General features: G+C 35.1%; 3 protein-coding genes across 4 annotated transcripts; 2 read left to right on the plus strand and 1 right to left on the minus strand.

Moving 5' to 3' along the window:
- The first annotated feature begins 1,137 nt into the window (after positions 1-1,137).
- Positions 1,138-3,517, plus strand: LOC21390060 (F-box protein At5g07670). Its single transcript, XM_010108870.2, has 2 exons — positions 1,138-2,573; positions 2,954-3,517. The coding sequence occupies exons 1-2, from the start codon at positions 1,270-1,272 to the stop codon at positions 3,246-3,248; spliced, it is 1,599 nt and encodes a 532-aa protein (XP_010107172.1). The 5' UTR covers positions 1,138-1,269; the 3' UTR covers positions 3,249-3,517.
- Positions 3,518-4,577: 1,060 nt separating this feature from the next.
- On the plus strand, positions 4,578-10,984 carry LOC21390061. Of its 2 annotated transcripts, none has more exons than XM_010108871.2 (16): positions 4,578-4,859; positions 4,981-5,064; positions 5,425-5,498; positions 5,631-5,664; positions 5,742-5,800; positions 5,998-6,112; positions 6,216-6,253; positions 6,520-6,617; positions 6,735-6,790; positions 7,497-7,779; positions 8,017-8,129; positions 8,416-8,475; positions 8,861-8,926; positions 9,526-9,600; positions 9,834-9,925; positions 10,372-10,984. In XM_010108871.2, the coding sequence occupies exons 1-15, from the start codon at positions 4,707-4,709 to the stop codon at positions 9,894-9,896; spliced, it is 1,371 nt and encodes a 456-aa protein (XP_010107173.1). In that variant the 5' UTR covers positions 4,578-4,706; the 3' UTR covers positions 9,897-9,925; positions 10,372-10,984. The 2 variants fall into 2 exon arrangements, with proteins under 2 accessions (XP_010107173.1, XP_024028507.1); XM_024172739.1 differs by having other exon boundaries at positions 10,594-10,984.
- A 381-nt stretch (positions 10,985-11,365) lies between these two features.
- Positions 11,366-14,738, minus strand: LOC21390062 (non-functional NADPH-dependent codeinone reductase 2). Its single transcript, XM_024172743.1, has 5 exons — positions 14,619-14,738; positions 13,807-13,982; positions 13,050-13,296; positions 11,692-11,871; positions 11,366-11,593 (listed from the first exon to the last, which is right to left on the minus strand). The coding sequence occupies exons 1-5, from the start codon at positions 14,736-14,738 to the stop codon at positions 11,366-11,368; spliced, it is 951 nt and encodes a 316-aa protein (XP_024028511.1).
- Between the last annotated feature and the right edge of the window lie 209 nt (positions 14,739-14,947).

The following is a 14,947-nucleotide window of genomic DNA, read 5'->3' on the forward strand; positions in this document are numbered from 1 at the left end:
TCAAAAAAAAGTTTGAATTCAAGTTATAATTTTATTTAAGTTCATGTTTTTTTTTTTTTTTTTTTTTTTTTTTTTTTTTTTTTTGTAAAATTTGAGTTTGGGGTTAAAATCTGAGTTCAATGCCTCGTTCACTTCGCAGATTCGAGTTTTCAATTCGAGTTGAGATGTGGTATTTTTTGAGAGCTTTTCACTGTAGCAGAAAAAGTTAGATGTGACATTTTTTGAGAGTTTTTTACTATAAAAACCTAAAACTGAAAACTCAAATTGGTGAAATGAACGAAGCCTAAGTTTTCTCTTCAACTCAAGTTTCTAAACTCAAACTCTTTTTTCATTTTAATTCCGATTGAGATGATTTTTTTTCTATGTATTTACTACGAAGAGATGAATAAAATCTTACACATATACCCCATTAAAATTTTCCATCACCACTAATTTTTATTAAAATACTATTCAAATACAAATTCAAGTTTTGACCCATCCAAACACAAACTCAAATATATTCTCAATTCAAATCATAACTCAAAATGTGCACATCTAAACACAAATTTAAATTAGAGTCTCAATTTAAACTATACACAAATACACATTAACTCAAATTAAAATATGAACTTAAGTCATCATAACTCAAAAACTCCATAAGAACAAGCTCATATTCTTTTGTGACGAATTTGAACGGGTACTTTCTTTAGAAATTCAGATTATACGTTTAATCATTTCTCAAATTCTGTTTAACACACTTTTATCAAAGTTTAAATAATGTTTTATGATTTACTCGTATTAATACTATTTCATTAAGTTTTGCTTTATTTTCCCAAGCAAAAAAAAAAAAGTTTTGCTTTCTTTATTTAGGGGATGTTTGGTTAGAGAATTTAAACTATAATTTGAATCATAATTTATAATTCACTATAATATTTTTTCTTATAAAAAATACACATAAATCTAAAATAATTTTAATCACATAATTCTAATTCATAAACCAAATATTTTTTAAAAATTTCACAGCTGGCTTCTCGAACGACACTGTGTAAAAGAAGTTAAAATTCAAAATCCTCGATAGAAGACAAAAAGTGCCCCAAGTCCAACGGCTTCTTAAATGATTAGAATAAGTTCAAAATCTCAAGAACTCCTCTCGTCGCATTCAAAGCCCGTTGGTTAACCTAAAAAGCAAGAGAAACTCAAATTGAAATCAAGAGAACATCCAGCGAAAACCATAAAAGATCCATGAATTGAAAAAAAAAAAAAAAGAAGAAGAAAAAACTTGGAAAAAAAATGGGATGCAGAGTAGCTGCTTCAGCAGAAGAACAAGAAGAAGAAGGAGCAGAAGCAGAGCAACAACAAAAACAGCCGCCACCGCCTGCAACGATGTCGTTTCCTACCGACAAACCAAACCCTAAAACACCATTGAAGAAGCGGTGGTCGGACCTCTGGCCGAAGAAGAAGACCGCCATTATCAACAACAACAACAACAACAAAAATCTCAATCTCAACCATGTCGTTTACGCCATGAAGCTTCAATCCTCTCTCTCCTCTTCGTCTCCCAACAAAACCCTAGACCAACCAAAAATCCCCAATTCCTCCGATCGGACCCTCCTGTTGTCCGACGAGATTCTCCTCAGAATCCTCTCGAAGCTTCCGAAGTCGCAGCGCAGCGCCAACTCCCTCGTCTGCAAGCGCTGGCTCGCCCTCCAAGACCGCCTCCTCCGGTCCCTCAAGCTTCTCGATTGGGGCTTTCTCCACTCCGGCCGATTGACCTCCCGCTTCCCCAATCTCACCCACGTCGACCTTCTCCCCGGGTCTCTGATCCCCGTCCAAAACGCTGACGTTTTGCTCAACCGCAGAAACTTCTCAGTTCATGTAAATTCTCGGTTTTCCCCCGACGATTCCGACTTCTTCCACCCGCATTTCCTTCCGGTCGACGTAATCGACCGGGGGCTTAACGAATTAGCCGCCGGTTGCCCCAATCTCCGGAAGCTCGCGGTGATCAATGCCAGTGAAATGGGTCTTTTGACTGTGGCTGAAGAATGCTCGACTCTACAGGATCTGGAGCTTCACCGGTGCAACGACAACGTTCTGCGCGGCATCGCAGCGTGCGAGAATTTGCAGGTTTTGAAGCTGGTGGGCAGCGTTGATGGGTTTTATAGTTTAGTGGTGTCGGATATTGGGTTGACCATTTTGGCTCAGGGGTGTAAGAGATTGGTGAAGCTTGAGCTAAGTGGGTGTGAGGGAAGCTTTGATGGGGTGAAAGCGATCGGACAGTGTTGCCAAATGTTGGAAGAGTTTATCATCTGTGATCATAGGATGGAAGGTGGGTGGTTGGGTGGGGTGTCGTATTGTAAGAATTTGAAGACATTGAAGTTTGTGTCTTGTAAGAGGATTGATGTGAGTAGTCCTGGGCCTGAGGAGTATCTCGGATTGTGTCCTGCTCTTGAGAGGCTGCATTTGCAGAAATGTCAAGTAAGGGACAAGAAGACTGCGAAAGCTTTGTTTGGGATGTGTGGGGCTGTGCGGGAGATTGTTTTTCAGGACTGTTGGGGGTTGGAGAATGATGTGTTCTCTCTTGCCAGTTATTGCAGGTAATAGTTTTTTATTTATTCTATATATATATATATATATATATGGTTTTGTCTTTGATTTGTTTACTTTTGGTAGTGACCAAGATAGTGAGATTCTATGCAAGTTACTGACTTTTGGATGATCTTTTGGTGTAAATTTGTCGACGTTTTAGATATTTGATGAATATTCTGTGACATGATCAAATTTGCTTTTCGGAAGGGTCCAGAAGGAGGTCCCTTATGATGGTTTCTTGATCAATTTTTGCTTTATTGAAAGGTGTAGAACTTATGTATGTACAGTACTGAGAGTAGAAACTTGTGTTTTACCTTTATGACTTGTAGAATTTTACTATAATTGTGTTTTCATTAGATCGATTAATTGGTGTTAAATGTTATTACAGGAGGGTAAAGTTTGTATCTTTAGAAGGGTGCTCATTGGTGACAACAGATTGTCTAGAATCTGTGATACTTTCCTGGAAGGAGATTGGAAGCCTTAGAGTTGTAGCATGCAAGAACATAAAGGATAAGGATATCTCTCCTGCACTGTCTGCCTTATTCTCTCTTCTTAAAGAGTTGAAGTGGAGACCAGACACCAGATCTCAGTTTACATCAAGTGCCATGGGAACGAGCATAGGGAAGAAAGGCGGTCGGTTTTTCAAGAGGATACACTTTGATCAAAGTCTATTGCACCTTTGATGATCATAAAATTCTGCTTTGTTCTTGGATGATTCAAATGGACGCTGCAAAAGGGTCTTGTGCTTAAAGACCAACTTTGACCTTTTTCCGTTTTCTTCATGTACACTCTACTCTAGCTTTGTAATAGTAGCAAGTAATACGTCTGTATGACCAACTTAACTTTAGTTCTGTGCGAGCCCTAAATGCTGTTAGTTTTTGTTTTACATACTAATGTTTCTACAGTAGTACAATGTATAAACATGCTTGTGAACGTTTACTGGTGCAATATATGCAAGTTTTGTAGTTTGAATAAGAAAATCAGTGTTCTCACTCAACATTCTTGTTATGCATCTATGACTCAACAATGAATTCTTGTTATTCAACTACAATCACACTTAAGGGCTAAGAAAGTGCTTTTGTACGAGGAAGATTTCCTTTTTATTTTTTTTTTATTTTTTATTTTTGTGCAAGTCATAAGCTGTAATGACTAGGAGGACGTTTGGTTTATGTACGCAAAATTATGATTTAAAATTATTTTCGTTTTACGTGTATTTTTTGTGAGAAAAAATACTGTAGAGAACGATGAATCATGATTCAAAATTATAAACGAATATAGGAAACAAACGTCCCCTAGAATTTACTTTCAACTTGAAAGGTATTTGTTTAAAGCATATCTTTAAAATGCACCATTATCAAATATCAAAGCCTTATTCTTTTGGAGTGTAACTTGAGTGTAGTTTTTGAGTTGAATTTGAGTTATAACTTGAGTTGAAGTTGTAACTTGAATAAAGTTGAGTAAAGTTGAATAAAGTTAAAACTTAAAAAAACGTAAATTTGAATAAAATTAGAACTCAAATTATCTTTTTTTGAGTTTTTTTAGACAAAAGAACCTGCCCCAAGTATTGCCCAATAACCAATTTATTACTTAGTAGTTAATTAGACGACCAGCAAACAGATGTCCTATGTTAAGACTCAAGAGGTGCTTACTAATTCTTATTTTTACTACTATTTCATATTAATGATGAGGCTTAGCCTATTTGATAAGTTCAATTAGTTATTGTTGACTCATGTCGAAATCCAAGTTAGTTTTCTTTTTTAAACACCAATAATATATGATCTTTATTTGTCAATTGTCACACGACATTATGAACAAAAGTGTAACACCTTAGTGAAATTAATTTCATTTGAAAATCCCAATATAAGGTGCTTTTTTTTTTTCCGCTGCGGAAAAATACTTGAGGAAAAAAAAAATTCTAAAAAAAAGGAGCACAAACAAGTATTGGCTCAGGACCACCACCCTGATGACGTGGCAAAAAATCTAAAAGTGATAAATGAAAACGAACAGCAGAGAATCAAAACCTCGTTCACGCAACACAGACAGCGGACTCTGATGCCCCGATTCTGCGGTTCACTCGTCGTGACAGAGAGACAATCGGAAAGTTGGATAGAGAAAGAGGAGAGAGAAACTAGAGAGAGAAGATGAACAAAGAGAAGGGAATAATGGTGCCATATCCTGACGACAACACCAACGAAAAGCACGGCATCCATGGCGGCGACGAGAACGACGCCTCCTTCCCTTCCTCCGGCAGACACTCTTCTCGCAATGCTTCCTCCAAATACGACTTCGTAAAGGTCCTTTCTTTCTCGCTTTCTGACTCTCTCTCGGTGTTTGTTTGGTCGTCGGGAAAATTTATCATCACGGATGTCGAAATTACGATTTTTATTTTTATTTTTTTGGTTAATCTAATTACAGGTGAAGGTGTGGTTGGGTGATAATGCCGATCACTACTACGTGCTTTCCAGGTTTTTGCTCAGTAGAATGTTGACTGTTACTAAGGTTTCGAATTCGTACCCGCTTCATGCATTTTTCAAATTTTGGCTCCTTGTTTTTCCTTTTTCCCTTAAATTTCTTTTCTTTTTTGGTTGTCATATTCTGATACTTCGAAATATTGAATCCGTCATGTCATCTACCAATTACTTTAAACGAATTTATATATTAAATAAATTCGTATATTAAATAGTAGATTTGATGGCATATATTAAATAGTAGATTTATCAGCTTAATTCGTCACTTATAGTTCTCCTTTGTTTTCACTCTTTAATCTGAAATAGGAGTCATGAATATATTTGTGTGTGTATCTATCTATATATGGTACTTGATTTTTTGATTTTATGCAATGAATTGTGGTGATTTCAGATCCCAAATCATGTAGCTATAAAAATTGCGCTCGAGCTGAAGAAGCTGCTTATCGATAACAGCCTCCTAGACGTGTATGTCATATGCCCATCACTTTTCCTTAATTTTATTGATTTTATTGGGTTTGTGTGTGTGTGTGTGTGTGTGTGTGTGTGCTTAATCATTACTGAAGGTCGTTTGCTTGAATTATTATGGGACTTTTTCAGGTCTCAGTCTGATTTGGAAGCTAATCTGTTTAAGGTGTGTCATATGCGGTCTTTCATTATTTTGCCTTATGCTATTACTTTTGACAAGAGTTAACTGGGAGGTATGCACAGCTTATGGAGCGAAGGGGCTATGCGGAGGAGTACATAAATCGTTACAAGATGATGACCAGGTTAGTGTACTGCAAATCTAGAAAGCAAAAATCTTGTTGTGCATTGAAAACTTGTATGTATAGGTTTTGAAGTGAGTTGAAAAAGTAATAATGACAAGATTGAGATAGTTATTCGAAATGAACAAAAGGAAAACAGAAAACAGTAAATGAAGTGGGTAAAATTTACTGCATAATATGGAATTTTTCCCCCCTCACAGGTTTCACCATCAACGAGTGCCATTTGTCATTCTTGTTTGCGGAACCGCCTGTGTTGGGAAGTCTACCATTGCTACCCAACTAGCACAGAGGCTAAATTTGCCCAATGTCTTGCAGGTTCTTATGTGTATCTGTAGATGCTCTCTCTCTCTCTCTCGCCCCGCGTGTATGCTAAAATGCAATACCTTTGACACCTTAATTTTATTATTTATTTTTACAGACAGACATGGTATATGAATTGCTGCGCACGTCAACAGAGTATGTCTTGAATTTATTTATATCCTTAATTTTTTCTAAACTTTATTGTATAACATCGGAAGCTATTTGGGAACGACTATATGATTTTGTGATCAGCGTGTTTGGCTGAGAAAGTACTTTTGATGTAGTAATGGTTTAGTTTTATTTTATATGGGATTGTGCATGTGAAGATCAAACTCTCAAAATAAAGGAGTAGAATTAAATAAGGACTTTAAAGATGTCTGCGTGGGCTTATGGTACTTGTACTTTTCTTTTTACATGATCAGTGCACCATTGGCATCAACTCCTGTATGGGCACGAGACTTCAGCTCTCCTGAGGAATTGATTGCTGAATTTTGTCGGGAATGCAGAGTTGTTCGTAAAGGTAGCAGCTTCTCTGTTGCAACAATAATTTGCACTACCACTATAATTATAGAACTTAAGCATGTGATAGTTTCAAGTTTATGTATTGATCATACGTATTGTGATGCACGCCTTTCAGGTTTGGCTGGTGATCTGAAGAAAGCAATGAAAGATGGAAAGCCAATTATAATAGAGGTACGGTTAACCTTTTGATTTTTTGAGAAGGCGAATAGTTATCTTTTTCTTTCATTTGATTTTCTTCCCATATCTCATGTAATTGATAGGCCTCCAGTATGTTAGGTAGTTAGTAGTTGGCTGAGTTGGTTAGTTTGAATGTTAGATTGTGAGTTGTTGTGAAGTTGTCAGGAGGTTATTTTTCTGTCAAAAGAAACAGTTGTGCTGTTAGCAAGTGCATAGCAGTATAGGGGTATTAGTGAGAGGGGTAGGCAATTAGTGGCAACAGGTTCAACTTAGGTTGTGGGGAGTGAGACAGGCTCTCGAAATCCTATTAAAGCTGTAGTTCATTACTTCATTCTTTCTTTCAGATTCAGAGAGCACTTTAAAGAACTGAACTTAGGAGTCACGTGATAATTTTAATTTTGCTCTTACCAATTTCAAAGGGTTCGCTACTTCTAAAGAATTACCGTTATATGGTATGTTTATGAGGTCCCCATACCCATTCTTATATGTGTATTTTGTGTTTGGTCAGAGTATGCTAGTATATTTTTCGTTACCTGTCTTAAGACTTAACTATGTTATTGCCTTTATCAAAAAAAAAAAAAAAAAAAAAAAACTAAGTTATTGCTAGAATGCCATAAGAATTAATAAGTTCCTTTTGCACTTAATAATCTCACTTGCTGCTTGTATAATCTCCATTCTCTGTCTGCTGAAATAATGTCAGGGAATACATTTGGATCCAAGTATATATCTAATGGATGATGAAAGTAAATTACCACCTGACACGCAAGAAAAGGTCAAAGAGGAAAAAAGTGAGACCGTTGTATCAGATGATTCTAAAACACAAATGGAAAACAATTCTTCAAGTGTTTCTGTAATCGAGAACGAAGTTTGTAAGTGTGAGCAGCATGTTAATTCACTAGAAGGAATGTCAGCCAATGAGGTGAACGAAGTGTCTGATAGTTTGAATGCTATTGATATAAAAGGAGCTGCTCATGATAATAAAGGTTAATCCTGCTCTTAATTCTGCTCATTAGAATGATTTTTACTTCAGCCACTCCTATCCCTGTGCTGAAACATATTTGTATCATACCTGCATGTGTATGCTTGTAGACACACACACACACACAAACACAGATATGATTGTTGGTGCACATGCGCAAGTGTATGATAGATTTACGTATCTATTTCATTGACCGTATAGCATGGAGGATGTTAGTTCTGTAACTAGTGTTGACTTGCAGGTGATGGTCTTACAAGTCATACAGATAAATCTACTCCTGTTAAGAAAGAAAAGTCTGGTGCTGAACCTATAATCGTACCGTTAGTTCTAAAGATGGCGGAATTTGACCATAAGGTGGTGCTTCCTCTTTCACCTCAATTGTTTTTCTACCCTTGTTTCTTTCTCCTCTGTGTATATATAAGCATTGTATATGTTTCTAGTTTGTGTAGTCAACCATGTAAAAGGTTCAACCTCTGGTTGCTTTACACTCTTTCTTCAAGTAGAATGTCTTTTTTTATGTCTTATTATAAATGTTCTGGAGAATGCCTGAAGTTTCAGTTTTGTACTTGATTGAGCTAATCAGTTATTGTTTATCCTTTTCTCATTGTTGGACCTTTTCAAATAACTGTTCTCATGGCAGGCCTTACTTGAGGAATGGATATCAACTCGCACATTTAGGGATAATACATGTCTAGTTCAGGTAGTTATATTTGCTACTGTTACTGTTATCATTTTTATTCAAAAAGAAGTTTCAACCTATGAGCCATATTGAACTCACTTACATTAGCAAGTACACGGCAAAGCGGCAATCATTAGTCACGTTTCAAGTCTTGCCCCTTTTTTTCTGTTTTTTAAAAATTTTTTTTTTTTGTTTTTTTGGTGGGAAGGACATACTTTTTTGGAATTATGTTATATGTTGTTAGGTGAAAATCTGTAGGCTGTAATAAAAGCAGTAGGGTGTTCTGTTGATGAAAAAATTTTGACATGATTTCTGATTTCTCTCTCCCTTTTTTTGATTTGATAAGATAGTTTAAAAAATTCAAATTTGGTTCTGACTCGCACCTGTGCCACGGTTATTTGTTCAGGATAAAGATAAGCTAATAGCCAATTTGAAGACCATTCAGGACTATTTATGCTCATTTAAGTCACAGGTATGCCCCTTCGTGTTTGTATTACTTGTTTGGTCTAGTGGATTACAAGCATGTTTTTTCATCACCCTACATTTTCAGCAACGAAAAACAATTTATCTTGGTATCTACTATGTCATAGTTTACCAGAATGATTATTCTCGTAACTAAGGGACCTACAATTCAGAAAAGAAAATAATTTAAAATATATTGGTTCTTTCTCTAACAGACCTTGTATAAGCATTCAAAAATAAAGAACTTGTTAATTTGACTAAGCATTTTCAACCTTATAATCTATAGATATAAAATTATCCTGAATTTTTGAGCAGTTGCTTTTGAAGTCCTTAGATATCGATATTTTCATGCATGAGAAATGGAAAGTTATGAAAGCTAATGACTTTAAAATTTAAAAGATAAGCTTTATTGTTGTTGTTCTTTTTTTGTTTTTTTGTTTTGGCTCAAGAGTTAACAGTGATCAAAATAGCTGGTAATATATAGGAGTGATGACAGGGAAACACCAGTCAAAATCTAGATGCATTATTTCAGTACCGATCATATTCCATTCTAGTCTTTTTTTAATGTTACGCCTTGTTTTTTCACTTTCTTCCCTTTTTCCCAAACAGGGTTTGACAGTGGTCAATGTATCGGCAACCACATTTCCACAAACATTGGATTGGTTGCACGGATATCTTCTTCAGGTATGGTGATCATTTTTTTTAATAAGGCTAAAATAGTTCATTCTAATACCCCATTTTTCAACCTAGAAAACAGATGCTTCATGACACTCTCATCATTATCAATCACCTGCTCTCAATTATGAGGAGGATATTTCCATATTCTTCATGCTGTTGTCTTTATTTTCCACTCAGCTTCGATCTCTTCTGATTACTTCTTTTTTTTTTTTTTTTAACCATGTTATTATCTGCTTTAGTGTATTGAGCAAGGTATTTCATCAGCCCCCAATGAAAATGGGAGGGAGGTTGGAAAGAATTAGTTTCATGCAGATGCTAGCACAAAGAAAAGGTAAGAGTTTGCCTTTCTAGATTTGAATATCTTCGTTGATTGTATGATGCATTTCTATACTACTTATCAGAAAGAAAGAGGAAGGGAGGGGATTTTGGGGGTGGTGGGGTGGAAGGGAGTCTCTTTTGACATGTTTTCAGATGTATACCTTACAAGCAAAAATTTACGAGATACCGTGATTGTGTCAGCTAAAATTCTCTGTAGAGAGTTCCATCACATTGATCTGGTTTTGATGTTTGAATTCTGTTTTCAAACGATTAACTTCTTTCAGTGCATATACTGTATAGATAGGTCTTGCGGGGTAAAAAGATAGAAAATAGAGGACTAGTATTATGTTATTTAGGATGTATTAACTTGTTTGTTTAGCATTTTTGGCGATTAGTATTATGTTGGTTAGGATGTATTGAATTGAATTTAGCATTTTCTCTTCCCTCTCTCTTGTCTAGGTGCCTTTGTGAAAGTGGACAAAAATGGCGAATCAGGGCTGGGATAGCGGCTGCATGGTAAATTAGATGAAAAAATACATTTATAAAACAGAGGGGAAACAGGGTTTTCGAAGGCCTTGAAGGAATCTGTTGCAATATTCATTTGTAAAATTTATATCCTTGCATGGCTTCATCGTCAAAATGCATAATTTTATTGCTTCCTGACCAATGCTCATTGTTCAGCTTCTTGTGATGCTCTGGAGAAAGAGAAACTAGCTGGGGGACGCAAAAAATATTGGTTGGAAATATATTATTGTCCTTGAAACAAATCTCATACGTGTAACATTTGTAAAGTACGTAACAAATTTTGCATTTATATCTCTATCGTGTACTCTCCTTGTTGCTTGGTAGCAAGTTATCCCATATACACAATACACTCAGGCTTACATATGCTGCCAGTTCGTTTACATTAACCAAGGGAAGCGACTATCATGAGTTGTCCCAGACTCCCAGTATTCTCCTGAGGTGTTCCCGATATTGTTATTCTTATTTTATTTTATTTTTTGTTTTGTTTGTGAACTTGAGAGATTCGAATTATACACAAGATGGTATGTCAAGTGTAAAATTATCGCTAGATTATGCCTGTTATAACGTTATTGTTATTGTTTCCATAAGTCGGACCAAGTCACATGCCCACATTGGTAATATGTTTAGATTAGACGGACATATACGGCCACACAAGTTTTACTTGAAATGGTGGAAATAAACACTTCACTTTCATTTGGAGAAACAAGATATTCCCTTTTTTTTTTTTTTTTTTTTTTCCAAAGTACATATACACAATTGCTTTGGGTTTTCCTAATATTTCAGATTTTTTTTCAACAAAAAAAAAAAAAAAATGATCTCTATCCCGCAGCATTAAGATTAGGTAGATTGTAGACAGGAAACGTATATTATATAGAACGTGGTAGTAAATCATTGGAAACTAGAGGTACACATTATTTTATTAAATTCATTAAATTTCACCATCCCAAAGATCTTCAAGTGACTTGTAAGGGCTTGTAGTTTCATTAACTAGAAACTCTCCCCTCATGATCTTCCTCTCCTCCAATTTGTCTATCTTGAGGAGATCCTGATCGTCCAATTTCAGATCAAGGGCAGCAATGTTCTCCTCCAACCTATGTTCGTTAAAGCTCTTTACAATCACACTTGATCCCTTAGATAATCCCCATTTTAGAGAAACCTGCAAAGATTATTAAAGTGAAGTTAGAAATTTACACTTTTGTTATTCGTCTTATTTGACCATTTAGAATTTTAGACGTCATTGGAGATGACGCTTACCTGAGCAGGAGTGGCATTGTGTTCTTGTGCTATGGATTGGATAATTGGACTGTCCACTACAGCCGTTGACCCCCATGCATTCCCGGGCCCACCAAGTGGTGAGTAAGCACTTACGTGGACTTTGTGGTCCCCACAGACCTCACGGAGTTTTGCTTGCCTCCACATGGGATGCATTTCCACCTATATAACATGTGAACAAAATGAAGCTAAATTAGAAGGGAGGAAAAAAAAATCACTTGTCTCACCAACGGTTAAGTATCATCTTGCTTGTTAATCGTTATCCAAATAACAAATTCAATTGTCATATATGGTTCCTTTGTCTCCATATGTTAGTAACTAAAACACGTATTGGAGAAAACGACATAAAAAAATTGGAGTTCTATGAAAATTTTCATTTATATCTGAAGAGAGTCAATTCAAACCTAACCCCATGAATTTAAGTCTGAAATATCTTAAGCACACTTCTCTTCTAACGGTTTGAACTTATAAGCTCTACAGCAATTTCAGATATTATGTGGTTTTCAATTTAAAACTAACGTTACAAGTTTGACAAACTTTAACCACCAAATCTTTATGTTGTAGGGCTAAACACTTATTAAAAAAAAAAAAAGGAGAAAGCCCAACCCCTTTAAAAATACTTAGTTTATTTAGGATTTGAGTTTTTAATTTTAGATTTCTATAGTTAAAAACTTTTAAAAAATATCACATTTAATTTTTTCTATTACAAATTCTTAACAAAATATTACATCTCAATTCGAATTAAAAACTCAAATCACAAAAGGAACTAAGCCAAAATTTCTCAAGTCTTGGCCTCTCTGGCTCACAACCATTCTTTATACACAAAGGATTAAATAAAATAGTTCTTATGAGAGGAAGGATTCAATGGAAAATGAATTAAAAATTGGTGATGACGATGATGTCAAAGGATTGACTTGATGATGCCGACCATCAATTAAAATATTTATAAAATTAGCATCGCCAATCAACACAAATTTTTAATATATCATTTTCAATAGTTCGGAGCTAGAAAGATTCACTTCAGAGAAACATTACATCAAAATTTTTAGCTGTCAAATCCTTTCTCATCATTAAAACCAAAACCATTCTTATCTTCATGTATCTTGTAGATTTTCTCCGGTTGAAATTGCTGAGAAATTTTCAGATATAGCCCGTTTGGTTGATGAATTAAAATTATGATATTAGAATTATTTTTGATTTACGTGTGTTTTTTATGAAATAAAATACTGTAACAAATCATAAATCATAATTCGAATCAGAGAACAAATCTTCCAACTAAACGAATTTTTAATTTATTTTACTTTATATATATATATATATATATATTCAACTTAACATGCCTGATTGACAGCTGGAGCAACAGAGGCAAAATCCAAGAGCCCTTCAATTTTTTTGCTTGAGAAATTGCTGACACCAATAGATCTACACAAACCCAATTCAAGGCACTTTTCCATGCCAGCCCAGGTGGATTCCAAGTCTAACTTTTCAAATTCATCTTCCTTGGGAACCGCATAATTACAAGCCCATGGCTTAAGCTTGACTGGCCAGTGCACCAAGTACAAGTCCAAATATTCCATGCCCAAGTTCCTATGTGACATTCCATTGGCACAAATTTAGCAAAAAAATAATGGGCAATTTCAGAAATATCTCAATATTTTATACACAAAGTGGCAATTGTCTATTAGATTAATTAGGGGGGTTGTTATGCAACAAATGAAGCATCGTCAAGTACATGATTTCAGTCACACTTTTCTTTTCCGAGATTCTCAAAATCTTATTAGGTAACAATCTTTATTCTGTGCCGTGCTTTCCCAGTACTGTACTTAATTTGTCACCATTATCTTAAAAAGGCCCTAACCAATCTCACTAATGTGAATCTCAAGAGATCCTGCAGCTCAAGATTTTGTTAAAACCATGCATAAAACTCGAGAAGATTCACCCACGTGCACCAGAAAAATTTTGTAGATTGCCAAAAGATTTTTTTTTAATATTTTTCATTTATAATTTATAAAGTGAAGAAGATTTGAGTTGTTGATGAATATGCTAATTTTGTTTTATTATTGTTATATAATATATATATATATATATATATTTTACCTTAGAGTTTGTTTGAGAGCGGAAACTGGGTCATGGTGGTCACTTCCCCAGAGCTTAGATGTAACAAAAATCTCTTCTCTCTCTACTGTCCCATTGAAAATTGCTTCTCTCAAAGCATTTCCCACAGCTGGCTCAGAACCATATATCTTTGCTGTGTCAAAATGCCTGTAACCCATCTGCTCATAATATCACATACAAACATACATGCAACAATATTAGTAAAAGATTCATGCTAAAACCCCGTTCATTTTGTTGGTCGAGTTTAAAATTCGAGTTTTGTTATAGTAAAAAATTTTCAGAAACAGTCACATTTAATTTTTTTATTACAATAAAAAACTCTCACATAACATCACATCTCAACTCAAATTAAAAATTTAAATTAGCGAACTGAAGGCCCCTTAATCTAGGCATTACAAAGAAAGATATAGCAAACAACTCATTGGGAACTTTTTTCCAGTGAGAATTAAGGCATTTACATTTCGACCCTTCATTGTTCAGAGTAATAACGGTTTGGTTAGCATAAAAAGAATTTATCTTACAATATAGGACCAGTTAATTTTTATACGTATATTTGTCTTTCTATCTTCTTTCTTTTCTGTTTAGTTTGAACTGGTTTTGAGTGCTCAGTTACTATATAGTAGTACTCATATGCAAGGACTTTTGCATTGACAAATATTGATAACGATGTTTATAAGTCGGATATTGCTTTTATACGACGAAGATTATATTAGTATGACATGGGAAGAGAGAGAAAAAAAACCAAAAAAACAAAAAAAAAATGGAAAATGAGGACAATGTTGTACGGATAGTACCTTGAGGGCCATATGAATGGCGGATTCTGTTGTCTTCCTATCATTTTGGAAGGAATAAGTGCCCAACCCAATGACGGGCATTGTTATTCCACAACTCAATATCACCTGGTTGCACCTCATTTTTATTTCTCTCTCTTCTTTATCTGACTCTTTCTCTCTCTATCTCTTCCTTCTGTCTCTCTCTCTCTCTGTTTTCTCTAGTTCATACAACACCTGCAATGCAAATACCACTCCATCTTGCTCCTATATATAGTCATTTTAAAGTCAACATAATTAACTGTATTTCATAGGACACTTCAACCACATAGAATATATATATTTTTTAATTT

Source organism: Morus notabilis, unplaced genomic scaffold (genome assembly GCF_000414095.1).
Source record: "Morus notabilis unplaced genomic scaffold, ASM41409v2 Scaffold1119, whole genome shotgun sequence".
Classification (NCBI taxonomy): domain Eukaryota; kingdom Viridiplantae; phylum Streptophyta; class Magnoliopsida; order Rosales; family Moraceae; genus Morus; species Morus notabilis.